At 47.3% G+C, this 26181-nt stretch overlaps 2 protein-coding genes across 4 annotated transcripts; both read left to right on the forward strand.

Annotated features, from left to right (window-relative positions):
- The first annotated feature begins 2000 nt into the window (after window positions 1–2000).
- On the forward strand, window positions 2001–5988 carry APOF (apolipoprotein F). Its single transcript, XM_047742390.1, has 2 exons — window positions 2001–2170; window positions 5159–5988. The coding sequence occupies exon 2, from the start codon at window positions 5174–5176 to the stop codon at window positions 5909–5911; it is 738 nt and encodes a 245-aa protein (XP_047598346.1). The 5' UTR covers window positions 2001–2170; window positions 5159–5173; the 3' UTR covers window positions 5912–5988.
- A 1244-nt stretch (window positions 5989–7232) lies between these two features.
- STAT2 (signal transducer and activator of transcription 2) lies at window positions 7233–26075 on the forward strand. Of its 3 annotated transcripts, none has more exons than XM_047741242.1 (24): window positions 7233–7379; window positions 9290–9503; window positions 9662–9815; window positions 10166–10261; window positions 10441–10530; window positions 10622–10697; window positions 11157–11242; window positions 11403–11551; window positions 18313–18471; window positions 18573–18665; window positions 18994–19053; window positions 19447–19467; window positions 19681–19774; window positions 19925–19972; window positions 20055–20138; window positions 20291–20389; window positions 20485–20620; window positions 20743–20795; window positions 20921–21015; window positions 21586–21722; window positions 21901–22083; window positions 22320–22377; window positions 24168–24487; window positions 24774–26075. In XM_047741242.1, exons 2-24 carry the CDS (start codon window positions 9373–9375, stop codon window positions 24914–24916), a joined length of 2565 nt encoding a protein of 854 aa, XP_047597198.1. In that variant the 5' UTR covers window positions 7233–7379; window positions 9290–9372; the 3' UTR covers window positions 24917–26075. The 3 variants fall into 3 exon arrangements, with proteins under 3 accessions (XP_047597198.1, XP_047597200.1, XP_047597199.1); XM_047741244.1 differs by having other exon boundaries at window positions 11175–11242; XM_047741243.1 differs by having other exon boundaries at window positions 7283–7379; window positions 9360–9503.
- Window positions 26076–26181: the final 106 nt, after the last annotated feature.

A 26181-nucleotide genomic window follows, 5' to 3' on the forward strand; every position in this document is an offset into this window, starting at 1 on the left:
TCTCTCAAATAAATAACCTGGGGCACCAGGATGGCTCAGTTGTTAAGCATCTGCCTTCTGCTCAGGTCACAGTCCCGGGCGGGGTCCTGGGATCCAGCCCCGCATTGTGCTCCCTCCTGAGCGTGGAGTCTGCTATCCCCTCTGCCTCTGCCTCTCTCCCCTGATCATGCTCTCTCTCTCAAATAAATACATAAAATCTACTGGCTCAGTCAGTTAAGTGTCTGCTTTTGGCTCAGGTCGTGACCCCAGGATCCTGGGATCGAGTCCCACTTCAGGCTCCTTGCTCAGTGGGGAGCCTACTTCTCCCTCTGCCTGCTGCTCCCGCTGCTTGTTCTCCCCTCCTCAAATAAAATCTTTAAAAAATAATAATAAATAGATAAATATTTTCAAAAATACTCCACTTGGGGTGCCTTGGTGGCTCAGTGGGTTGAGCCTCTGCCTTCGGCTCAGGTCATGATCTCGGGGTCCTCGGATCGAGCCTCATGTCGGGCTCTGCTCAGTGAGGAGCCTGCTCCCACCCCCGCCTGCCTCTCTGCCTACTTGTGATCTCTCTCTCTCTCTCTCATTCTGTCAAATAAATAAATAAAATCTTTTAAAAAAATACTAATTGAAACAACAACCAAAAAAATTCAGCTGACAACTGATGGGAATTAATGAGGAACAGGTGGAAGACAAGGACAGGACCAAAGTTAGGGAGCTCGACTGGGGGGAGATCTGCTTTTGGCCTCCTCCTTCTGTCATTTTGCTCCTTGGTCCTGGAGATGAACTCATCACCACTTTTCCTCCCCCTGCCATATTTACACATTCTTTTCTCTAGGGTCACTCCCAAGACACTAGAGTTGGAAATTGGAGGAATTTCAACCAGAAGCCACTTTCACGTTGAGGGGGATGGTAATGCTGACTGACAAACTGGATGTGAAGATGGGCCCTGTTATGGATGGCGAACTCCAGTCAGAAATGGGAGAATCGGGCGCCTGGGTGGCTCTGCCTTCAGCTCAGGTCATGATCTCCAGGTCCTGGGATCAAGCCCTGAACTGGGCTCTCTGCTCATCAGAGAGCCTGCTTCCCCCTCTCTCTGCCTGCCTCTTTGCCTACTTGTGATCTCTGTCTGTCAAATAAATAAATAAAATCTTTTAAAAAAGAAAAGAAATGGGAGAATCTGACAGGATCCCCAAACTTCCCTGAACTGTTGAGAAGCAGCAGAGCCTTGAGACGCTCCATGGATTTGGACTCCAGGAATTTCAAGCAGCTGGGTTACATGCCTCTAGATCCAGTTCATCCTTCTCCCAGTTGTAGGATTGTGTCCCGTAGCTTTCTGAAGACTTACTCCTCTTGTTCTAGAAAACTTTTTCCGCCCCCTGATTTCTTTTTGCTACTTAGGGCCCCTCCTGGGACTGAGAGGAGTAAGATAGGAGAAGGGACCTGGGATTTGTTCATTAGCCTAATGTATTTGGCTGTCTGCCAGAGTTAGATGATATTACCAGCGAGGAATCAGTATGGCAAAATGATGGGATTTTTGTACCAGTTTTTAGGAGGCACCTTATGCCATTGTTCCCTATTTTCCAGACTACAGTTTCTCATCTAGACCCTTAGAAATGAGAAATGAAGATCAATTCCTACAGTAATACAAGATCAGAAAGAGGTACTATCAGGGTAATGCATGTGTTTAATTAGGGTATTGTGCTGGGATAATGAGATAAAAACAAAAGTTGCTCTGATTTGATCTGACTTGCCAGTAGGTTCTATTTTCTCATTTTTTTACCTGGTAAGTTCATTGAAATCCATTTTGGGGTCTCCTGCCCAGAAATCATTGGGCATCCCTGCCTTTTGCCTCCCTGCTTCTCCAGAAGAGACTGAGGCATTTTTCCTGATCTAGGTTTAGGTCTAGAGAAACCCTTAGGGTGACAGGGATAGGAGGCAGGAAAAGCAGTAGCCACAAAGAGCAATGGCCCTTTGTCAGCATGGGGCAAAGGTGAGGGGGAAAAGCCTGAGCCAGGAAGAGGTGGATAAATATTTGTAAGCATATGTCCTTCACTGTTTTCAGAAGGGCCAACTTTTTTTGACTGCGGTGTAGAGAAGGTTAGCATTCAGATTAGAGAAGCACCGAGGAAAGGACGTGTTTGGATCATCTTATCGTCTTGTTCCTCTGGCTTGTTTCCTTCTGGAGCAGGTGAGGACTGCCCACAGCTTGCAAGGGTGGGGGTAAAGCTATGTCCAGGTGTTAACTGAAGTTCCCAAGGGAAAAGCCACTTCTTAGCTCTGACTAGTCTTGGTGTTTCTTTGTCCCAAGCCTTTCCCCACTTCTCACCTCGACCGCTACTTCTCTCCTGTTTCCTGTGGGCTATTCCTCCTGACCCACCATGATCCAGGCTGTGCTGCTCCTTTGCTGTGTCTTTTTTTATTTTAAGATTTTGTTTTTAATTAATCTCTACATCCAACATAGGGCTCAAACTTACAACCCCGAGATCAACAGTCTCATGCTCCACCAACTGGGCCAGCCAGGTGCCCCTTTGCTGTGTTTTGCTGTTGGCTGTCTTTCCAAGAAATGCCCAGAAAGGAGCCCTGATCTTCCAGCCATTTTTGACAAAAATTGGCCATCCTCTGAACACACTCTCCAGCCAGATCCCAAGACCTGCATGGATCTCTTGCACACCGGCTCCTCCTTAGCCCATCTGCCCGAGTGCCTATCCAACTTAGCTCTGCGGGTGGCCCTGGAGGAGGCTGGCTGCCCGACTGAGGCCCACATTCTGCAGCTTAAGCTTGTTAGGATGGGAGGAAAGGCCATCACTGAAACTCTCCTCCATGAGAGGAGAGCACAATGAGAAGGAAAACACTGACAGTACTCAGGTCACTGAGGAATCTGGGGGGAACTGCAGGGAAGCTTGGAGAACCTAACACTCAGCTATTTTGCCTGAGGAATGTCTTGCTGGTGGCAAATACCCCCCCCCCCCCCCCGCATGGTAGGTCTACCAGCTATCTGCCACGTTACTGGTGACACAGTTCAAAAATGTTGCTGTCAGTACCCCCCTAGAGCTGCAGGAAGCAGTAATGGGAGTATGAGGAAGAATTAGGCAAAAAGCTAAAGAAACCTCCAAGGTTCTCCAAGTTAAGAAACTCTCGGTGTCTACAGATGATGACAATATAATTTATCAAACGTTCCACAGTTATTTGGGAGGGCTTTATGGAGAAATTCATTCAGGAATTTGTCTACGTTTACTTCGGATACTCGGTGCCACCCCGGCAATAAGTCTCTTTTCTTGGGGCTATTCAATGATGGGATAGATGAGGTAGTTAGAAATGTAGAAGACCAGGGGCTCCTGAGTGGCTCAGTCAGTTAAGTGTCTGCCTTTGGCTCAGAGTCCTGGGATCCAGCCCCACGTCTGACTCCCTGCTCAGCGGACAGCCTGCTGCTCCCCCTGCTTGTGCTTTCTCTCTCTCTCTGACGATAAATTTAAAAATATTTTTTAAAGACTTTATTTATTTACTTGAGAGAGAGAGAGCATGAGAGGGGAGAGGATCAGAGGGAGAAGCAGACTACCCACTGAGCAGGGAACCTGATGCAGGACTTGATCCCAGAACTCCAGGATCATGACCTGAGCCAAAGGCAGTTGCCCAACAATTGAGCCACCCAGGTGCCCCCAAAATATTTTTATTTATTTATTTTTAAATAATATTTTAAATATTTTATTTATTTATTTGACATAGAGAGAGAGCCCAAGAAGAGGGAGCAGTAGGCAGAGAGAGAGGGAGAAGCAGGCTTCCCACCGGGCAGGAAGCCCTGACATGGTGCTCGATCCCAGGACCCTGAGATCATGACCTGAGGTGAAGGCAGACACTTAACCGACTGAGCCACCCAGGTGCCCCCCCAAAATATTTTGAAAAAAGAAAAAAGAAAGGTAGACAACCACTCAACAGATGTACTTTATTTCATGCCGGAGCTAAATCATACATGTGACTGGGATTATTCTTGACCCTCTCCATTTAGTAGTTCCCAGCCCCTAGTTCTTATTCCATTTTGCTCTTTTCTTTCCTTTCAGTCATCATATACTGTGCATGTAATATATACTATGCATGAGAGGTAATTTAACCTTTTTCTCATTCATCCACCCTGTACTAAATCTCCAACTAGATGCTGTAGCTCACTAATTTAATTCTTTTTTTTTTTTTTAAAGATTTTTTATTTATTTATTTGACAGACAGAGATCACAAGTAGGCAGAGAGGCAGGCAGAGAGAGAGGAAGGGAAGCAGGCTCCCCGCTGAGCAGAGAGCCCGATGCGGGACTCGATCCCAGGACCCTGAGATCATGACCTGAGCCGAAGGCAGCGGCTCAACCCACTGAGCCACCCAGGCGCCCCTCACTAATTTAATTCTTAAACTGAAAAGAAATACAAGAAGAGCACATCATAGATATCTAATCTCTCCTGACTCTGGGTCTCCCAGCTCATATTGTGAGCTAGAGTGGAAAAGTGACAGGGATGTATAGGAAATGCCAAAGAACAGGATCTTAGGTGTTGAGGTCAATGTGGGACAAGGGGACAAGGTTTGAGCAGCCAATACAAATGGACAAATATTTGCAGAGATTGCATCTCTTACTGATTATGGGGAAAGCAAATATCTCCTTTATTCATGGGGCAGAGAAGTGGGCAGAACTGGATCGAGGAGTAACCAAACCTATCAAGACAGTCTCAGTTCTTTTTTTTCTTTTTTTTTTTTTTAAATATTTTATTTATTTGACAGAGAGAGAGAGATCACAAGTAGGCAGAGAGAGAGAGGGGAGGAAGCAGGCTCCCTGCTGAGCAGAGAGCCCGATGCGGGGCTCGATCCCAGGACCTGGGATCATGACCTGAGCTGAAGGCAGCGGCTTAACCCACTGAGCCACCCAGGCGCCCCGACAGTCTCAGTTCTTGTCTGAACTTTGTGGTAATTTAGCGCCCCGTATAAATGGGTGGAAATAAAGCAGAGGAAGTCTCTGGTGACTTGAAAATGGGGAAGGCCAAGTGGGAACAATTGGGCTGCGTTTCTTGATTCTTGGGGCTTTGCCTAAAAATAACAGAACTTTGGAGATGATGGATGAGGTGTGCCCTGTGTCATGGGCTCCTTTCAGACCACAGCCCTTAGGGAAACGGTTTGTGTGTTTCTGGTTTCTCCCCTCTCCAGCATACTCTTTCAGACATGTTTGGCCTCAGATTCATCACAATACAAGTTGAGTTGCTTCTTTGCTACCTCCTGCTGTACCCTGTGGATGTTATTTCATATGGAAACCAGACAAATATTCCCTCATCCTTGAGATCCTGGCCACCTTCCTCAGACCCCTTGTCCTGCCAGACTCTGCTCCCAAAGTCCCTGCCTGGCTTTACTCACATGCCTCCTCTACCCAAGTTCCTGGTAGCTGTGCCACTGGTGATCGCCCTGGAGAAAGCTGGTTGCCAGGCTGATGTCTGGACACTGCAACTTCAGCTGTACCGCCAGGGGGGTGTAAAAGCAACACAGAAACTCATCCACCATCTTCAAGAACTCCAGAAAAGCAGAAGCACCGTGAGGGCGGTTTCAGGGGATGCCCTATTCTCTGCTCTACAGCTTTTGGCCAGGGAGCGACCAGGCCCACCAAGGGCCCGACGCTCCCCCCGTATCAATAACTGTGAGCAGAAGCAGGAGCAAGGTGTGTACAATATAGTCCGATTGTTGCCACAAGTGGGAACCTTCTACAATCTCGGCACAGCTTTGTATTATGCTGCTCAGAATTGTCCAGACAAAGCCAAGGAACGAGGCCAAGATGGGGTCATAGATATGGGTTATGACCTTCTGATGACTATGGCTGGATTGTCCGGAGGACCCACAGGACTACTAATCAGCGCTGCACTTAAACCTGCAGTGAAGGTTGGGATTGAACAGTTGATCCAGTATTTCTAAGTGAAAGAGGCAAACACGGCTCTACCAGCAATCAGCAGGGAGGTCTTGCGGGGGCGCCTTAGGTGTGAGTGACCTGGAAGAAACAACCATGGTGGGGGGGGCCTGGGTGGCTCAGTGGGTTGAAGCCTCTGCCTTCGGCTCAGGTCGTGATCCCAGGGTCCTGGGATCGAGCCCCACATCCGGCTCTCTGCTCAGCAGGAAGCCTGCCTCCTCCTCTCTCTCTGCCTGCCTCTCTGCCTACTTGTGATCTCTCTCTGTCAAATAAATAAATAAAATCTTTGAAAAAAGAAAAAAAAGAAAAAAAAGAAACAACCACCCAGCCCTTTGGTCTTAGTTCAGCTGCCTGACTAGTACAGGACTTATTTAATGGCTATGACTTAGATCCTGGGAATGGCAGTCTTGGGATATAAAAGCTGGTGATCACAGAATAAATAAATCTAATATTTTGACAAGCTGTATTGTGTACATGTTCAAAATCCAAATCTCTGGCTTGTTATCAAGGAGGAAGGCAATGCTGTAAAATGCAGGAATTTTTAAGTTTGGGGTTGGAGTCCGAGGATTTAGATTTGAATCCAGGCTCCCCTTGCAAGAACCTCAGTAATCACTGACCAATAACAACTTTTCTCCAAGCTCAATTTTCAAAAATGTCTGTGATTATCATTTTCACCTGTATGGGTTTGTGGTAATTAAAAACGAAACAATGAACCTCAAGTTCTTAGCAAGGTACTATCAATAAATATGACTACAGGGACGCCTGGGTGGCTCAGTTGGTTAAGCGGCTGCCTTCGGCTCAGGTCATGATCCCAGCGTCCTGGGATCGAGTCCCACATCGGGCTCCTTGCTTGGCGGGGAGCCTGCTTCTCCCTCTGCCTCTGCCTGCCATTCTGTCTGCCTGTGCTCGCTCGCTCTCCTCTCTCTCTGACAAATAAATAAAATCTTAAAAAAAAAAAAAATATGACTACAGCTCGTCCCTTCCTATCCCAAAGTGTCGAAATTCCGGTCCCACCTCTCATGGCGCTCTCAGAGCCTGCAGGGTCCCGTGCAACTCTCGGTTTCGTTCCAGTAGCCAGGGTTCTCGGAAATCAGCTGTTTCAGTTCCAGGCTATTCCATTAATTGGACTCCTCCCTCCGTGGGCACGGGGTGGGGCGTAGTTGAGCTAGCCCACCAATCGTTCGAGATGGAAGTGTGGTTGCGGCGCCTCCTGTCCCGCCCCGCGGGGGGGAGGACTTGTGGCTGCGCCAATGAACTTAGGAAAGTTTGGCTGAATGGCAGCTAGCGTCACGGTTGCCAGGCAGCGAATGGCTGGCTCCCGGGTTCTGCCTTCCGCTCCAGAGTCAGCTACAAGGGGGCGGACCCGAGGGGCGGGACGAAGCCGAGGGCGGAGCGCGAGCCCGGGCGCTGGAGCTCTTGCGGCCGGAAGCCTTGCCCTGAGCCGCTAGGGAGAGACTGGATTGAGACCCTTATCAGGTACGGGCCCAGAGGGGGCGCGCGGGGTCGGGTGCAGGCGTGTGTTCCTGCGTGGGAAACGCAGCAGGCCCCGGGCGTACGCCCGGTAGTGGTAAAACTTCGTCTCCAGGTTGAAGTAACTGTCTCCTGCTGCATAACCGAATCTCCCCATCCAGCCCAGCTCTCCAGCCCTAACACCCATCTTCCCAAACTCCCTGGCAGCCTCCAATACCCTTAGCCAATGCCTTTACCTTCCGGTCTGTCTTAATTTTGATTCTCACCCCCCCCCCCCCAAAATAAAAACAAAACACGATGTCTGAAGGTAGATACGATTTCACTTCCTTCATTGTTATTTTAAGAAGTGTAAGGTACAGTGGTGCCTGGGTGGCTCAGTGGGTTAAGGCTCTGCCTTCGGCTCAGGTCATGATCCCAGGGTCCTGGAATCGAGTCCCGCATCGGGCTCTCTCCTCCGCGGAGAGCCTGCTTCCTCCTCTCTCTCTGCCTGCTTCTCTGCCTACTTGCGATCTGTCAAATAAATAAATAAATAAATAAAAAGAAGTGTAAGGTACAGAGAGGTGAAACGATTTGCCTGAGGTCACATACAAAATGCAATTCTTTCTCCAAAAGCTGTTTGAGCACAAAATATATGCCTAAGAGAGTGGGAGATGCTGGAAAAAAACTTAAGTGTTACAGCCTTTAACCCTCGTGTTTGCGATCTATTTTGGGAAGACCATGGGTTTTTGTTGTTTTGTTTTTTCATATTTAAACCTCAGGGTTAACTTGCCACCTTGCTCTTTTAATAATAGCTGAGATTCGTTCCTGGAGAAGTGGGGCCTCTCCATTTTTTTGTTTTTGTTTTTTATTTGTTTGTTTTAAAGCAGTACAGGTGCATAGTTTAAAAAGCTAATCACTAGTAAAAGGTTTAAAAGGAAAAATAGGAACTCCTGACCAGTCCTTTCCTCCCCGTGTTTCTACTTCAAAGACGTTAAAAAGCATCTCATGATTATTCATACTGGTGGAAGAGAATCTCTCCCACCGCAGAGATTTTTCTTTCATTTGTAATAAGATCATGTGACCTTTTTTAGACCACAGATGTATGTAAATACCCTTTTCTGTTAGGTTCAGGCTGCAGCAAGAGTAAGTTTTGATTTCCTAAACAGACAGATGGCAGGGGTGGGGAAAGAGAGGAAGAAAGATTCTTAGCCCAGCCTATTTGGTGACACAAGAACCAGTTTTGAGTGAAATTTCACTGTGAAAAAACAAACAGCTCTGCTTTCTTTGCCTGACTCCACCCTGATTGGGGGGGGGGGGTGGAGGGAAGAAATCTCTGGGTCTTTCACAAAGTTGATAATCTACAAGAAGAATCAGAGGTCAATAGAGGTCTTAAAAGTATCACAGTCTTAGGGATTAAGTGACCCCTTGGGCAGTATTTAAATATCTGGAATGGAGTTCCTCCTTCCTGTATGGAGAGCAGATTATAAGTTATACCTATCCCTAAAGAGGTTTCAGCCCTTGATAAAGTTTTGGGGCCAGCAGGGGTCATGCTGAAATAAATATTTATGATCTACGATGTAAGTGAATACAAACACAAGCAAAAAAAATCTAAAATAAACTCATTGAGGGTGATAGATGAAATAAAGATGGTGTAAATATTGTTTAGTGAAGCTGAATGATGGATACATGGATGGTTCCTGTCCTATTCACTCTTCTTGGTGTGTGTTTGAAAATTATCATTAAAACAAAGAGGCCCCCATACTAGAGCTCTTAAATAGTACTCTCTGGAAGAAGGTGAACCAAACTGATAATACTGGTTACGTGTGAAGACAAGAGGGGAAGGGACCAAGATTAGGAGTGGGGTCAATGTAGCTTTAATTGTATGTGTGTGTGTGTGCATTCTTTTCTTACTGTGTAATTAAAAATCTTTATTTTAGTGATAAGCAGTCATGAGACTGTGACTGATTTAGTCTAGCAAAATTTTCGGTTGGAACCTGCATCCTTCAGACTCAGACCCCAAATGGCGCAGTGGGAGATGTTGCAGAATCTCAACAACCCATTTCAGGATCAGCTGCACCAGCTGTACTCAGATAGCCTCCTGCCCGTGGACATTCGACAGTACTTAGCTGTCTGGATTGAAGACCAGAACTGGTGAGTGCCTCAAGAAGCTGGATGTGGGTAGGATGAAGACAGTGTTCTTCTGAGCGCCCAAGATCCTGGAGACGCCAAAAGCAGGATGGGGTTAGAAGACCTTGAAAGACGGTAGCAACCCTGCAGTGACACTAATCCTTGTCATTTCTGATCCCCAGGCAGGAGGCTGCACTGGGCAATGATGATTCCAAGGCTACCGTGCTGTTCTTCGACTTCTTGGACCAACTGAACAATGAGTGTGGCCGCTGCAGTCAGGACCCTGAGCTCCTATTACTACAGCACAACTTGCGAAAATTCTCTCGGGACATTCAGGTACTTAGAGGAGCCAGGAAGAGCCAAAAAGCTGAATAGAAAGGGAACTGAGTATAGAGGAGTATGGTTTAGGGTATGGAACAGGACCTGGAGATGTGAAAGGATAGGGGCAGATCCGGGCAAAGGGAGGACAAGGTCTGGACTTGGGGGGAATCACTGGCAGAGAGAAAGGCAGAGTCTAGATGACCCTGTTGGGAAGAGGTTAGGTTTTAGGGTACCAGTGGTGAAGAGGGGGAGGGCTAGGGACCCTGGAGGAGGGGGACGTACTGGGATCAGTGGTGGGGCAGGTCTGGAGGGCTAGATCATTGAAGACAGTTGAGTTCAGCCAATTGTTTATCTTTCTACTGCAGGGTCTTCCCCAGGGCCCTACCCAGTTGGCTGAGATGATCTTTAATCTCCTTCTGGAAGAAAAAAGAATTCTGATCCAGGCTCAGAGGGCTCAGTTGGTAAGAACAATTTGTAGTGATATTGAAAGCTCCTGGAGTAGAGAATGACTGTGGAAAGGACTCAGAAGTTTGTCTCAGAACAAGATCCTCCCCCACATTCCATGATATATATAAGTGCAGGCTGGATTTTAGGGATGAAAGATCAGAATTAAAATGTGCTCAAGAGTCTCTTATTTCAGGAGCAAGGAGAGCCAGTCCTTGAAGCACCCGTAGAGAGCCAGCAGCATGAGATTGAATCCCGGATCCTGGAATTAAAGGCTATGATGGAGGTGGGTAGATGTGGGAAGAGTTAGGGTCAGTAGGGCTCAGCCTGCCACCTCTCACAAAAGCAGCCTCCTCTGGGTCTTATCTCATCTCCAGACACTGAAGAAATCCATCTGCCACCTGAAAGACCAGCAGGATGTCTTCTGCTTCCGATATAAGATCCAGGCCCAAGGTAGGAAACAAGCACACTGAGGGGTGGTCGAAACACCAGTGCCTGCTGGGAGGCCAGGGGTGGAAGAGGGGAGAAGTGAAGAGCCCCAGGAAGCAGTAATCTTCTCTGGCTACTACACCAACCTCACTGGGTGCAGCCCCACTGCCAGGCAGAGCTACAAGGGTCAGCTGGTGCTCTGGAGGTTAGGCTGGAGGTGTGGCTGAGGGCCAGCTGGTGGGAGCTAGGGGAGACGCATGGCAAACTGCCTCAGCAGATCGAGTGGGCTTTTGGTTCCGGCATGACCATTCGGAGTCTGCCCGAGGGCCCAGAGGTGCCTCTGCTTTGCTTGGGTCCCCTTCTTCTCCCTTGAAAATGCCCCCTGCTCTCTGCCCCCAAATCTGCCTGAGGTCCTGGTCAGGATGGAGAGGGGAAGGAGCCCTAGGTCTGAGCATTTGTCTCACTCCTGCTCCTGTCATCCAGTGAAGACACTCTCTTTAGATCCCCATCAGACGAGACAGCAGCAGCTTCTGCAGGAGACTCTCAATGAACTGGACAAAAGGAGAAAGGTGGGAGGCAGACAGAGGGAGTGGGCAACAGAGAATGGGGAAAATGAGGGATGTGGGAGGCCTGGCCTCTTAGCCTTGGCTTCTTTGTCTCTTCCTCCCCAGTTGGGTGGTGGAGGGTGATGGTGAGAAGTGCTCACTACTTACTTTATGTCTTTCTTAGGAAGTGCTGGATGCCATCAAAGCATTGCTAGGCCAGTTAACGACCCTTGTGGAGCTACTGCTGCCCAAGTTGGAGGAATGGAAAGTCCAACAGCAGAAAGCCTGCATCGGAGCCCCTTCGGATGAAGGGTTGGAACAGCTGGAGAACTGGTGAGAGGCCTGCCCAGCCCTTGTCCCAACCACGCCGCTGTGCTTTGTAAATTATAAACCATGAATTGTAATGAATTTTCTTGTTCATGTAATGAATGATCTATCTAGGCAGGAGATATTGCTGTCCTTACTCTCTGCTCCCCAAAATGATCCCAGCTCCCTTTATCTGACCACAGTGAACCTCTCTTCATTCTCACCACGCAGAGAACCCAGAGCCTAGTCTTTGCTTTGGTGAAAGGAATGGTTTAAGCCATAAGCTGGTTTTTCCTTCCTTTTTAATCACCTAAGAGATAGGTTTTTTACCTTTTTTTAAAGATGTATTTATCTATGTTAGAAGAGAGAGAAAGCAGGGCGGGGTAGGAGAGAGGGACAGAGGGAGAGAGAGAATCCTTAAGCAGATTCCCCACTGAGTGCAGAGCCTGATACAAGGCTTGATCCCAGGACTGTGAGATCATGATCAGAGCCAAGATCACAAGCCAGCTGCTTAACCAGCTGAGCTACCCAGGTGTTCCACTACTTTTTTTTTTTTTTTTTAACTGTAGTAACTATAATATCGGAAAAAAAGAAAGACCATTACCTATCTTACTGCCCAGATGTAGCTACTGTAACATTATACAAAAATTGAATCGTATTTTTGTACTGTTTTGAGAACTGTGGTTTTTGCTTTTTAATGTAGCAGTGTATTGCAGTATTTACCTGTGTTATTTATTTTTTTAAATAAAACAGGCTGATGTTTCTTTTTTTCTAAGATTTTATTTATTTTTTAAGTAAACTCTACACCCAATGTGGGACTCAGACCTACTACCCTGAGATCAAGAGTGGCATGCCCTACTGACTGAGCCAGCCAGGCACCTCTTACCCATGTTTTTGGGTCTGTTTGTTTGTTTGCTTAAGTAGACTCCATGCCCAGCATGGAACCCAACGTGGGGCTTGAACTCACGACCCTGAGATCAAGACCTGAGCTGAGATCAAGAGTCAGATGCCTAACTGACTGAGCCACCCAGGTGCCCCACACCCATTTTATTTTTAATGGTTGCATCATAGTTCCGTCCTCCCATAGTATGGAGGTAACATAATTTAGTTAATGAACTCCTATTTTTGGACATTTAGATTTTTTACTTTCTTGCTATTTTTCTTTAATTTATTTATTTGACAGAGATCACAAGTAGGCAAAGAGGCAGGCAGAGGGAGAGGGAGAAGCAGGCTCCCCGCTGAGCAGAGAGCCCAATTCGGGGCTCGATCCCAGGACCCTGGGATCATGACCTGAGCCGAAGGCAGAGGCTTTAACCCACTGAGCCACCCAGGTACCCCATTCTTGCTATTTTTTTTTAAGTAAGCTCTTTTATATTAATTTTTTTTGTGATGGGGAAAAAACAACTAGTATGTCTTTCAATATACTTAAAATACCTACTGTTTTAAATATTTTCTAATGAGAAAATTCATTGTTACTTATTAAAAATGGCAGTGCCTGGCTGGCTCAGTTGGTAGAATATGCAACTCTTAATCTTGGGGTCATGAGTTTAAGCCCCATATTAGGGGTAGAGTTTACTTTAAAAAAATTAAATAATATTTTAAAAAGTAAACTATTGGGGCGTCTGGGTGGCTCAGTCAATTAAGTGTTTGCCTTCGGCTCAGATCATGATCCCAAGTTCCTGGGATCGAGCCCTGGGTTGGGTTCCCTGCTTGGTGGGGAGCCTGCTTTTCCCTCTCCCTTTGCCTGCCACTCCCACTGCTTGTTCTCTCTCTATCAAATAAATAAATAAATAAATAAAAAGTGAACTATTAAGAATGAATCACAACAATGTTCAGGTAAATTGAAAACAGATGTATAGGGCTTAGTATAAAGAATCACTATTTAAACTACAATTGCAAACATAGCCATCATTTGTATAGGGTATGGTAAACTCTGACCTACTAGTGATATCTTGCTCTTTTTAATTTTTAAATTTTTTTCAAAAAATTTTTTTAAATTCCAGGTTAGTTACCATAGTTTCAGGAATAGAATTTAGGTATTCACTTACATACAATAACCAGTGCTCATCACAAGTGCCCCCCCTTAAGCCCACCTCCCCTCCAGCAACCTTCAGTTTGTTCTCTATGGTTTAAGAGTCAGTTCAATGGTATCCCTCTTTTTATCCTCACTATGTTCATCTGTTTCGTTTCTTAAATTCCACATATGAATGAAATTGTACGGTATTTGTCTTTCTCTGACTGACTTATTCACTTAGCATAATGCATACTAGCTCCATCCAGGTCATTGCAAATGGCAAGACTTTATTCTTTTTATGAGTGAGTAATATTCCATTATACATATTCAACAAATATTTTGGGTTTTTTTTTCCAGGCTTTTTCTTCCTTTCCTACCCTCATTTTCTTCCTTCTTCCCTCTGCCTCCCTCCCTTTTTTCTTTTTTCCTCCCTCCCTTTCTCTCCCTCCCTCCCTCTCTCTCTTTCTTTCGTTCTTTCTTTCTCCATCCCTCCCTCCCTCCCTCTCTCTTCTCTTTCCTTCCCTTCCCTTTCCTTTCCTTTCCTTTTCTTTCTTTCTTTCTTTTTTTTTTTTTTCTGGAAATGGGTCAGTTTTTAGATTCTTTGTTAAAAAAAAAAAAAAATGTACCCAGTTTGTAAGGGTAAACTCCATTCATGGGAGAAAACACAGAACAGAGGTAGCCCTGGAGCAGAGGACAGCTTTGAGTTTTGGCAGAATTTGCAATTCCACAGCTTTCTGGTCAACCTTGCACTGCTCTAATCTCACATTTTTCTGTTGAAGATCTCACCTTCCTGGTGTCTGGGTTTATGCAACTTCTTGAAGTAAGCATCAGTGAGATGCTTGGGAATTTTCACACTGCTGATAGCAATTTTGGTGGAGGTGGCAATGATGGATTTGTAGTGTGTTCTACGTAGAGGAACTTGATTGAGGGCCAGAGGTCCAGTCACAAGTAGCAAGCACACTGTTCTAATGCTTCAGGAAAACCACCCTCTTGCCTCTGTGGAGCCCAGGGAGGATGATCACAGTGGCGCCTGGAGGGGCGCCTGGGTGGCTCAGTCGGTTAAGTGTCTGCCTTCCTCTCAGATCATGATCTCAGGGTCCTGGGATCAAGCCCTGAATGGGATTCCCTGCTCAACAGGGAGTCTGCTTCTCCTTCTTCCTCTCTCTCTCCCTTCCCCCCAACTCATACTCTCTCTCTTTCTCTCTCTCTCTCAAATAAATGATAAAATCGTAAAAAAAGAAAAAAATGGTGACACTAGCTTGCAGTTTTCTCACATGCTGCCTGAAAGGTTTTTTTGTCATGGCTCAACATCTTTCAAGCCCCATCTCCAGCAGGATAATACCTAGGCATTTGGGGAAGTTTAACCACCCCAGTACCACCAATCTTGTCACTACCAACTGGTTTTGTGACAGTAGCAGGAGCCTTCTTATCTTTTCAACTCTGGATTTAGCTGCTGAATACTTCCTGTTGTACATGGCCTTTCTGGAATACATAGCCAGTGGGAACTATGTGCCAATTCCTCTGACTAGGACAGGGTTTTGGGCTGCAATGGGGCTTCCCTTTCTTTGGCATTTCAGCCTTGAGGTTACCCTCCTTCATCCTGCTACGAGCATCAGCCTTCTTGGCTCCAGGTTTCTTTTCCTTAGGATCTGGCTTCTCATCTTTTTCACCCACCATTTTGTAAGATGAAAAAGGATTTTTTTTTTTTTTTGAGGAAGGATTTTTTTTAAGTTTATTTATTTATTTAAACAATCTCTACACCCAGTGTGGGGCTCATACTCACAACCCTGAGGTCAAGAGTTGTGTGCTGCTCCAACTGAACCAACTGGGCACCCCAATTTCTTGCTATTTTAAACAGTGCTGCAGTAAACATCCTCATAGCTTTATCTTTGTTTATATCCCTAATTATTTCTGTAATATAAATTCTCAAAAGTGGTATTCCTGGGTTAAAAAATACACCTTTCTTTTGGTGGTTTTATTATATTGATCCTTTGGTTCATTGTTTTGTTTTGTTTTTTAAGATTTTATTGGGGTACCTGGGTGGCTCAGTTATTTAAGCATCTGCCTTTGGTCCAGATCATGATCGCAGGGTACTGAGATCGAGCCCTGCATTGGGCTCCCTGCTCAGCGGAGAGCCTGCTTCTCTCTTCCCTCTGCTGCTCCCCCTGCTTGTTCTCTTTCTGTCAAATAAAATCTTTTTTATTTTTTATTATTATTATTTTTTAAAGATTTTATTTAGTTATTTGACAAGCAGAGATCACAAGTAGGCAGAAAGAGAGAGAAGGGGGAAGCAGGCCCCCTGCTGAGCAGAAATTCCTGATGCGGGGCTCCATCCCAGGACCCTGGGATCATGACCTGAGCCAAAGGCAGAGGCTTTAACCCACTGAGCCACCAGGTGCCCTTTTCATTATTATTTTTAAAGATTTTATTTATTTGACACAGAGAGAGACAAAGAGAGCACAAGCAGGGGAAGCAGCAGAGGGAGAGGGAGAAACAAGCTCTCTCTCTGCTGAGCAGGGAGCCCGATGTGGGGCTCCATTGCTGGCCCCTGGGATCATGACCTGAGCTAAAGGCAGATGCTTAACAACTGAGCCACCCAGATACCCCAAATAAAATCTTTTTTATCTTTTTATTGTTTTTAATTTTTTTAAATTTATTTGTCAGAGAGCGCATGCACAAGTAGACAGAGTGGCAGGCAGAGGCAAAGAGAGAAGCAGGCTCCCTGCCGAGCAAGGAGCCCGATGCGGGACTCGATCCCAGGACCCTGGGATCATGACCTAAGCTGAAGGCAGCGGCTTAACTGACTGAGCCACCCAGGCATCCCTTTTTATTTTTTTTTATTTAAAATTTTTAAGAGATTTTATTTATGTATTTGACAGAGAGAGATACAATGAGAGGGAATACATCGAGAGAGGGAACACAAGCAGGGAAAGTGGAGAAGGGAGAACCAGGGCTCCTGCTGAGCAGAGAGCTGGAGACAGGGCTCGATCCCAGGACCCTGGGGATCATGACCGGAACCGGAGGCAGACACTTAATGACTGAGCCACCCAGGTGCCCCATAAAATCTTTTTTAAAAAAAGAAATAGGGGCGCCTGGGTGGCTCAGTGGGTTAAAGCCTCTGCCTTCAGCTTGGGTCATGATCCCAGGGTCCTGGGATCGAGCCCCACATTAGGCTCTCTGCTCCGCAGAGAGCCTGCTTCCTCCTCTCTCTTTCTCTGCCTGCCTCTCTGCCTACTTGTGATCTGTCTGTCAGATAAATAAATTAAAAAAAAAAAAGAAATAAAAATAAAGATTTTATTTATTTGTCAGAGAGAGAGAGAGAGCAAGCAAGCAGGAACAGGGGGAGTGGCAGGCAGGGGGAGAAGCAGGCTCCCTGCTGAGCAAGAAGCCTTATACAGGACTTGATCCCAGGACCCGGGGATCATGACCTGAGCTGAAGGCAGATGCTTAATCGACCGAGTCACCCAGGCATCCCTTGTTTTGTTTTTCAGTATTTTATTTATTTATTTATTTATTTGGCAGGGGGGCAGAGAGAGAGAGTGAGAAGCCAACTCCCCACTGAGCATAGAGCCCAACATGGAGCTCGATCCCAGGACTCCAGGATCATGACCCAAGCTGAAAGCAGGTCCTTAACTGACTGAACCACCCAGGTTCCCCTGTATATTTATTTTAAATAGGAGTCATATCATATATGTACTATCTTGTGATTTTTTAACAATTTAATATTTTTGGATATTTTTTGCAAGTTAAAAATTTGAGCCTGGGGCACCTGGCTGGCTCAGTTTCTGGAGGGTGTGACTCTCGATCTTGGGGTTGTGAGTTCAGGCCCTACATTGGGCATATAGATGACTTAAATTAATAAACTTAAAAGCAATTGAACCTATATGATTAATAATTGCTGTCTGATTATTTCCTTAGGATACAGCTTAGAAATGGAAGACTGCAGGGGCACCTAGGTGACTCAGTAGGTTAAGTGTCCAACTCTTGATCTCAGTTCAGGTCTTGATCTCAGGGTTGTGAGTTCAAGCCCTGTATTGGGCTCCACGCTGGGCACAAACCTACAAAAAAAAAAAAGAAAAGAAATACTGCAAATGGTGTGCATGTGTTTTGAGTCTTTTTAGACGTTAGTTCCAAATTGCTATTCTAGTCTATTTGCTCATATGTAGCGTATAATTGACTTCCTGTCACCACATTGCCTATTATTATCTTTTGTTATAGAGATAGTAAAGTACAGAAATTAAAGTATTATGGCTGACTTGGTAGGTAGGGCATGTGACTCTTGATCTTGGGGTGGTGAGTTTGAGCCCCACTTTGGGCGTGGAGCCTACTTTAAAAAGTATGGATTATGCAGCCAGACTGCCTGGATCACCCACTCATTCCATACTAGTTCTATGACCTTGAGCAAGTCACTTAGCCTTTCTCTACTACAGTTCAATTATCTGTAAAATGACTAATAATAGTAGCCACCTCATCGAGTTGTTATAAGGATTAAATACATTAAGTACTTAGAGTAATAGTACATATCAAGCATCATATGAAAAGTAGCTTCATTATAGAAATAAATCTCTCAGCAGTTTCATATGTGAAAGTGGCTTTGATTTTAATCTCTTGGATTATCAGTCATGTTGCATCTTCTTTCATTTGCTTCCTGGGTTCTTTTTTTGTCCCAGTCAGTTTCTTCCTCTGTCTAGTTAAAGGAGAGCTTCTGGAGCCTGTCTGGGGGCACCAGGACACTCATCAGTTCTCTCTCCCTCTCTGGAATCCCATCACCCAGGTTCACAGCTGGAGCCAAGCTGTTGTTTCACCTGCGCCAACTGTTGAAGGAGCTGAAGGGATTGAGATGCCTGGTTAGCTATCAAAATGACCCTCTGACCAGAGGGGTGGACCTGCGGGAGGCTCAGGTCATGGAGTTGCTACACCACCTGCTCCGAAGGTCTAGAGGCCAGGGCGGGAGCTCCTGGGAGGGCAGAAAGAGCAAGAGGAGCCATCCTTACAGAGACTGAGCTCTATTCTCTCCTCCATCTCTCTCTGCAGAGCCTTTGTGGTAGAAATCCAGCCCTGCATGCCCCAAACTCCCCATCGACCCCTCATCCTCAAGACTGGGACCAAGTTCACTGTCCAAACAAGGTTGGCATTTTACAACTCATTCCTGCTTCCTTTTTCCAGCCCTGGTACTACTGTTTGCTTTCTGGCTTTACAGATCTTTCTGCTCTTGTCTTCTCTCTTTTCTCCTCAATCCACCTACCACCACCACTACCACCTTCCCCTCCCCCTCCTCCTCCTCTTTTCCTTCTTCTCCTTCTTCTTCTTCTTCTCCTTCTCCTTCTCCTTCTTCTTCTTCTTTTCCTCCCCTCACGTAGGTCTTTTAATCTCTTACCTTATCTTCTTCAAACATCCAATCTCTCCAGGAGATGGAGACTGACTGCTTTTCCCTATCCACCTCCTTTTTTCCTAGGCTGCTGGTGAGACTCCAGGAAGGCAATGAGTCACTGACTGCAGAAGTCTCCATTGACAGGTCCGTTGGGGCACATGGGACCACAGGGAGGCTGGGGCATAGGCTGCTGGGGCAGAGGAGACACATACTCTTCACATAAGGCCCTGGGGTTATGTTCTTACCCTGTCCATGCCTACCTCAGAAATGAACTCCTCACTTTTGTTGAGCACTATATAACCTGCAGCTTGTCAAGTCCTTGTTCGTCACAGGGACCCCATGAGTTAGGTATTATCAGTGCACCATTCAAATGAAGAAACAAGCCCGGAGAGAGTGTGTCTCCTGTGCAAGGCCGCGTGGCTAGTGAGCACAGATCTGGGTTTGAACCCAGGTCTGTCTGATCCTAAAGACTAAATTCCTAACTTTTACACTGATTTTGCTTCCCAGTGATTTTTTTTTTTTTTAATTTCTTTTCAGGAATCCTCCTCAATCACAAAGGTAGGTGTCTGACAAGGATGCTGCAAACATCTGGGCGCTGCACGACCTGCACAACCACATGGGGGCGCAGGCAAGGAGGAGGTTGATTTGGTTGGGGTATGGACAAAGGGAGAAGGGAGAACCGACATGAGGTGGAATATTTGTTGTTTTTCCTGCTGAGTTTTTAGAGTAACTCTGCTTCTGTTCTCCATATATCTTCTTCCCCCGAAATAGCTTCCGGAAGTTCAACATTCTAACCTCAAACCAGAAAACTTTGACCCCCGAGAAAGGGCAGAGTCAGGGCTTAATTTGGGACTTCCGCTACCTGGTAAGAAGGGCTAGTAGCTTAAGTGTCTGGTCCAGTGGAACAGGCTGAAGGACGTTCCCAGGCCTTGGGAAGTCTTGAGGCAAAACAGGGGTTCCAGAGACCTTGGACATCCCCACTCTGGCATTTTTCTCTCCTTCTCTCAACTCACAGACTCTGGTGGAGCAACGTTCAGGTGGTTCAGGAAAGGGCTGCAATAAGGTGAGGCCTGGACAGAGAGAATGGGGGGATGGGAGGAACTTGCCAAAGGGCCCTCTGACGGTTGTGTCTTCGGCTATCCTAGGGAATGCTGGGTGTGACAGAGGAACTGCACATTATAAGCATTACCGTCAAATACACCTACCAGGGTCTGCAGGAGGAGCTGAAAGTGAGTGAAAATGGAGGGCAGGGAGAAATGAAGCAGATTTGGCTGAAGGCATTAAGAAGGGGTTAAATAGAAGCCTTGGGAAATTCTCCCCCTTTGCCCCTGTCAAAGCTAGAAACATTGCATCCCCCCACTGACTCCTGTTTTCTCTTCAGACGGACACCCTCCCTGTGGTGATTATTTCTAACATGAACCAAGTCTCCATTGCCTGGGCCTCGGTTCTTTGGTTCAATCTGCTTAGCTCAAACCCCCAGGTAGGAGGTGGGGCCAACAGTGAAGGATGGCCAGGAGGGGTGTGGAAGCCTGGTGTGAGGGCGCTTCTTCTGAGCCATTCTTCCCACCCTTGCAGAATCAGCAGTTCTTCTCCAGCCCCCCCAAGGCCCCTTGGAGCTTGCTGGGTCCTGCTCTCAGTTGGCAGTTCTCCTCCTACGTTGGCCGAGGCCTTGACCCAGACCAGCTGAGCATGCTGAGAAACAAGCTGTTTGGTACAGACCTCCTTTTCCCTCAGCCTTTCCCTCGCTGTCGTCTCCCCAGCCCTCCATCCTTTCTGTTCCAGGGACCCTGGCCTTGCCTCCTCCCATTATCTGAACTGCCTGTCTTCCCTCAGGGCAGAACTGTAGGACGGAGGGCGCATTGTTATCCTGGGCTGACTTCACTAAGGTAACTCCCTGCATCCCATGTGGCCAGATCTGGCTCCTCGCAAACCCTAGTCCTTCCCTTCCTCACACGTTCTGCTCACTGCAGACACCTCCACGTCTCTTCCTGCTTTCCCATTCCTCCTGCAGCGGGAGAGCCCTCCTGGCAAGCTACCATTCTGGACGTGGTTAGACAAAATTCTGGAGCTGGTGCATGACCACCTGAAGGATCTCTGGAATGATGGGTAAGGCCTCCTCAGCCTCCCTCTCCCCACCACTCCCTTTCTGGCTTTCTGGGCTTGAGAGCGGACCTGTGCGCCCTCCTGTGGTGGAAAGGGAGAGAGCAAACACTGGTGCAAGATTGCAAGGTCACACACGCTCTGGTGTGCAAAAATAGTCACAGCCAGCGCACGCCCAGTGTCCACTGAGCCCCGGGAGCCTGCCGAGCACTCTTTATGAGTTCTCTCGTGTACTACTTGCAACGACGCGGGGTCGCAGAGATGTTCAAGAACTCACCTAACGGGCATAGTTGGGATTCAAACCCAGGCCTGTCTGACTGCAAGCCCACGCGCTTTGCATGACACTGCCTGCTCATTTGTACCGCACTTTGCCTCTTACAAGATGCTTTTCATCTCTGTGACTTCGCGGAAGCCTCGTACCTTCTCCCACCATGGAAGGCGGATACCAATACTGTCAGTAAGATGAAGTGACTTGGCCAAGAACAAGGCCCCAGAACCTGGCCCTCTCTCCCCAGACAGGGAGAGCGGGGGAGCAGGGAGGCGGGTGGGCCTCACGGCAGCCTTTCTGTGTTTCAGACGCATCATGGGCTTTGTGAGCCGGAGCCAGGAGCGCAAGCTGCTCAAGAAGACCATGTCCGGCACCTTTTTACTGCGCTTCAGTGAAACATCGGAAGGGGGCATTACCTGCTCGTGGGTGGAACACCAGGATGACGGTCAGCAGCTTTGCCCTCGAGGTCCCCAGAGCCGGTCCGCTCTGCCCCTCAGCCGCCCTGGGCTTCCCTGGATCTGTCCGCAATCTCTCAGCAGGCTTGGGGTTGGATGGGCAGGGCGGGGTCGTCCCAGGCCCAACCTCCTCTTTCATTCCTGCCTGTTCCTACTTCCCTTCTGCAGACAGGGTGCTCATCTACTCCGTGCAGCCTTTCACCAAGGATGTGCTGCAGTCTCTCCCACTGACCAAAATCATTCGCCACTACCAGCTGCTCACCGAGGAGAACATCCCGGAGAACCCACTGCGCTTCCTCTACCCCCGAATCCCCCGGGATGAGGCTTTCGGGCGCTACTACCAAGAGAAAGGTGAGAAGCGTTGACACACGTCCCTGGAAGGTGGCAGGGGTTCTCAGGCATCTACAAACCCAACACCTTTCCTCCAGACGTGGAAAAATGGATAGCCAGAGAAGTGAAAGGCTTTGTGCCCAGGATGCCGCTTGTTAGTGGGGAGATATGGTTATCAGGACCATTTGCGTGAGGGGTCCTTGGGCTGTGCATCCAGCCCCCTGACGTCCCTGTCCTCCTGCATATGTGCCCCACAGTTAATCTTGAAGAACGGAGGAAATACCTGAAACATAAGCTCATCGTGGTCTCTAACAGGTGAGAGATGTGTTTCTCTACTCATCCTCCCTAACCCTTGTTGGCTGATGGAGTGACCCAGATCTGCCCAGTTCACCTCGCTGATCTTCTCTCCTACTAACCCATACTCTTGAGCCTCTAGGGTTTTTTTCTGGTTCTGCCTCTAGGGTTTTTTTCTGGTTCTGCCATCCTCTTTCCCCTCTAGTGTTCTGCTGCCGTCCTTAGGTTGTTTCTACAGGCCTTCTCTGCTAATACCCGCCATCACCACTGATGTTCCTGGGCAGCTACTTGAAGCATGGTACTAAATACTTTTTTAACAACAGGGTTGGTTTTTTTTTTTCATTGTGTTGAATCCTTTTGAGAATCCACCCAAGTAGGTGATAACAGCCACATTTAAGGAAAATTTATCATATGGCAGATATGGGACTAAATGTCTGTGTTTAGTTTCTGATTTATCGAATCTCCATACTAAGCCCATGAGGTAGCTATGGGTATGAACCTCTGTAGCCGAAGAACGTGAGGTTTACTGTGGCAATATTCCGGTACCTAGCTAATAAATGATCCAGGTCTGCCAGATTCCAAAGTCCTGCTTTTTTTTTTTTTTTTTTCATCTTAAAACAGCACCCATTTATTTATTTTTCTTTAAAGATTTCATTTATTTATTTGACAAAGAGATCACAAGTAGGCAGAGAGGCAGGCAGAGGGAGAGGGGAAAGCAGGCTCCCTGCTGAGCAGAGAGCCTGATGTAGGGCTCCATCCCAGGACCCTGAGATCATGACCTGGGCCAAAGACAGAGGCTTAACCCACTGAGCCACCTAGGCACCCCAACAACACCCATTTATTATCTCACATTTTCCATGGATCAAGAGTCTGGTCATGGCTTAGCTGAGTTCTTTGCCCAGGGCCTCATGAGGCTGCAGTCCAGAGTTTCGGTTAGGACTTCGGTCTCATCTGAGGCTTGTGGTTCTCTCCAAAGCTCAAGTGATTGTTGGCTGAATTAATTTTCTTGGAGCTGTAGGACTCCTGGCGGCTTGCGTCTTCAAAGCCGACAGGAGAATCTCCAAAGTCCTGCGTTTAACCATCCTAGTGCCTCTCATATTCTATTAGGTGGTGGTGGTCCCATTTTATTGACGATATATCTGAGGCTTAGAAAGCTAAAGATCATCCATCCAATAAATGACAGGGCCCAAACTCTGGCAAGCCTGATTCCAAAGCCTGTGCTCTTAAGCCCTCTGCTCTGTTGCCTCCTTCTTCTTCATTTTTATTTTTTAAGATTGTATTTATTTATGGGGCGCCTGGGTGGCTCATTGGGTTAAAGCCTCTGCCTTCGGCTCAGGTCATGATCCCAGCATCCTGGGATCGAGCCCCGTGTCGGGCTCTCTGCTCAGCAGGGACCCTGCTTCCTCCCCTCTCTCTGCCTGCTTCTCTGCCTACTTGTGATCTCCATCTGTCAAATAAATAAATACAATCTTAAAAAAAAATTGTATTTATATTTATTTGAGAGAGAGAAAGCAGGTGAGCAGTGGGGTGGGGTGGGGTGGTAGAGGGAGAGGTTGAGAGAGAATCTCAAGCAGATTCTGCCGCACTGAGCATGGAGCCTGACCTGGAGCTTGATCTCACAATCCTGAGATCATGACCTGAGCTGAAATCAAGAGTCAGATGCTTAACTGACTGAGCCACCCAGGCGCTGCCCACCTCCCTCCCTGCTCTGTTGCCTCCTTAGCTTAGAGAGATAGTCTCTGCTCGCTCTGCCATTCCCCACTTCCCCTAAACAACCAGCTCTGCACCTTTGTCTGTGTTGCGGTATCCAGACAGGTTGATGAGCTGCAGCAACTGCCAGACCTTAAGCTGGAGCCAGAGGTGGAGTCATCTGAGCTGGAGTCGGGCCTGGTGCCATTGCTAGGGCAAGAGACAGGCCTGGAGTTAGGGCCACTGCTAGAGGCAGGCCTGGACCTGGGGCCAGCCCTCGAGCCCCTGCCGGAGCCCATACTTGATGTGGTACCACGAATGCCAGAGCCAAACATGGGACCAGAGCTGAAGCTGGAGCCTCTTCTAGACCCTGTATCCCAGGCAGTGCCAGAGCCAGATTTGCCCCATGACTTGAGACACTTGAACACTGACGAAATGGAAAGTAAGTGATGAGATAGAGCTCGGGAAGAGGGGACACATTCCGTTTACCGACTGCCCTCCCTTACCCATTATAGAAAAAGCTGAGCTCTAAGCTCCTCTTTGGAGGGAGGCTCATTTCTTTGTGATTCCTTTTATTAGGAGATGTACATGCCCCCTCCTTCCCTGACCTAAGTGCCTCCTCGGGCCTTGCTCAGACCTCTGCTGCCATCCTCCCTCATTTTTCCCTGCTGGGTTGGGAACTCCTTACCTAAGATCAGGGCCTGATTTCTTTCTTTGGACTACCTTAGTCTTCAGAAACACTATGAAGATTGAAGAAATCATGACAAATGGTGACCCTCTGTTTGCTGGACAGAACACCGTGGACGAGGCTTACGTCTTTCACCCCAGCCATTTCCACACGGATGGGCCCTTGATCCCTTCTGACTACTAGGAACAACATTTCCTCTGTTCTTCCTGTATCTTTTGTCCCTTCTACCCCCCACATCACAGTGTTGCTCTCCAAGGATGGAAAACCTGTTCCAAGCTGGTTAACTCTGGCTTTGGGCGTGGGAAGTAAAGGCAGACTATGGGTAAGGAAGGGGCACCAAGGAACCAGAAGAGATGTTAGCCATGGCTCTAAACTAGGATCTTTGAGGCCAGCTGCTGTTTGGGGAGGTACAGGAGTTCTGAGCGTAGGCCAGCACAGTTAGGCAGTGTTGAGGGGGCTTGGAGTGGCTTCTTTCCAGTAAAGGAGGATGTCAACATTTGAATAGTTGGTAAGGCTAACGTGGTGGTGCCCACTAGCATTGGCCATCCATAGGGAACAGAGACATGTGATAGATTCCATTTCTGTCTTCTGGTTCTTTCATGTCTAGAATAACCTTTTCCTTCCTTCTCCCCCTCACTCCTGATTCAAGGCCTAAATTCCTTTGTTTTCTGCCGAGACTGAGAGCTTCCTGCTTCAGCCCACCATGCGAAGCTCCCCTCAGCATAAGAGAATAGGAGATAAACGTCCCCTGTGTACCAGTGTCTTCCCCTGCCCCCCAAGCTGGCCACACCCATTCCTTCCCCTAAAATGATCCTGCCAATCTAATATTCTGTGAAGCTTTGCACAATAATTTACTCTGTCTAGTCTCCACTTCCTCAGTGCTTAGGAGACGAATCACTCTTGAAGGCCAGGGATGGTAGGGTGGCTGGGAATTTAGGGATCACTTTTTATAGTATTAGAAAGAATTTGGTATTTTTACAGAGGAAGAGAAGCCCTGGGTCTTAGATATTTCTCTGTTAAGATAACCATTCGTTGTTTTGTACAATATATTGCTTATCTGAAAGGAGAGTTTCTATTCCTTGGGTGTGGACCTGGGCAAAAACCACGTTCCCTGAACTTAGAACCTTGAATGTTTACCATTGGCTTCCAGACAATCTCACACGTTAGTCATTCCCAGGGAATCCCAGGATAATTGCTATTTTTTTTCTAGTATAACTTGAGATGGAATGAAAGTGAGGCCCTGTACGTATGGCTGTTTTCTGGCTGGTATGTTGGAGGAATCGTCCTCTTCCAAAAGAGGCCCTTCTGAGCAGAAGTGGCTAATAAACTTTGTGCTGACCTAGAAGTGTTTCCTCTCTGAACTTCTTTACTTCTCTGCTCACAAAGACTGATGTCCTTGGAGACACCAGCAGGCCATGTAGAATTGAGGTCAGCAAATCACAACCTGT

This window comes from Lutra lutra, chromosome 8 (assembly GCF_902655055.1).
Source record: "Lutra lutra chromosome 8, mLutLut1.2, whole genome shotgun sequence".
In the NCBI taxonomy this organism is placed as follows: domain Eukaryota; kingdom Metazoa; phylum Chordata; class Mammalia; order Carnivora; family Mustelidae; genus Lutra; species Lutra lutra.

What these genes read in the sequence shown, in the direction of transcription:
- APOF (XM_047742390.1), top strand. Translation starts at nt 5,174, where the DNA reads ATGTTTGGCCTCAGATTCATCACAATACAAGTTGAGTTGCTTCTTTGC.
- STAT2 (XM_047741242.1), top strand. Translation starts at nt 9,373, where the DNA reads ATGGCGCAGTGGGAGATGTTGCAGAATCTCAACAACCCATTTCAGGAT. An exon ending in TGGATTGAAGACCAGAACTG is followed by an intron (nt 9,504 to 9,661) that starts GTGAGTGCCTCA and finishes TCTGATCCCCAG; the next exon opens with GCAGGAGGCTGCACTGGGCA. An exon ending in GCTGAGAAACAAGCTGTTTG is followed by an intron (nt 20,621 to 20,742) that starts GTACAGACCTCC and finishes GTCTTCCCTCAG; the next exon opens with GGCAGAACTGTAGGACGGAG.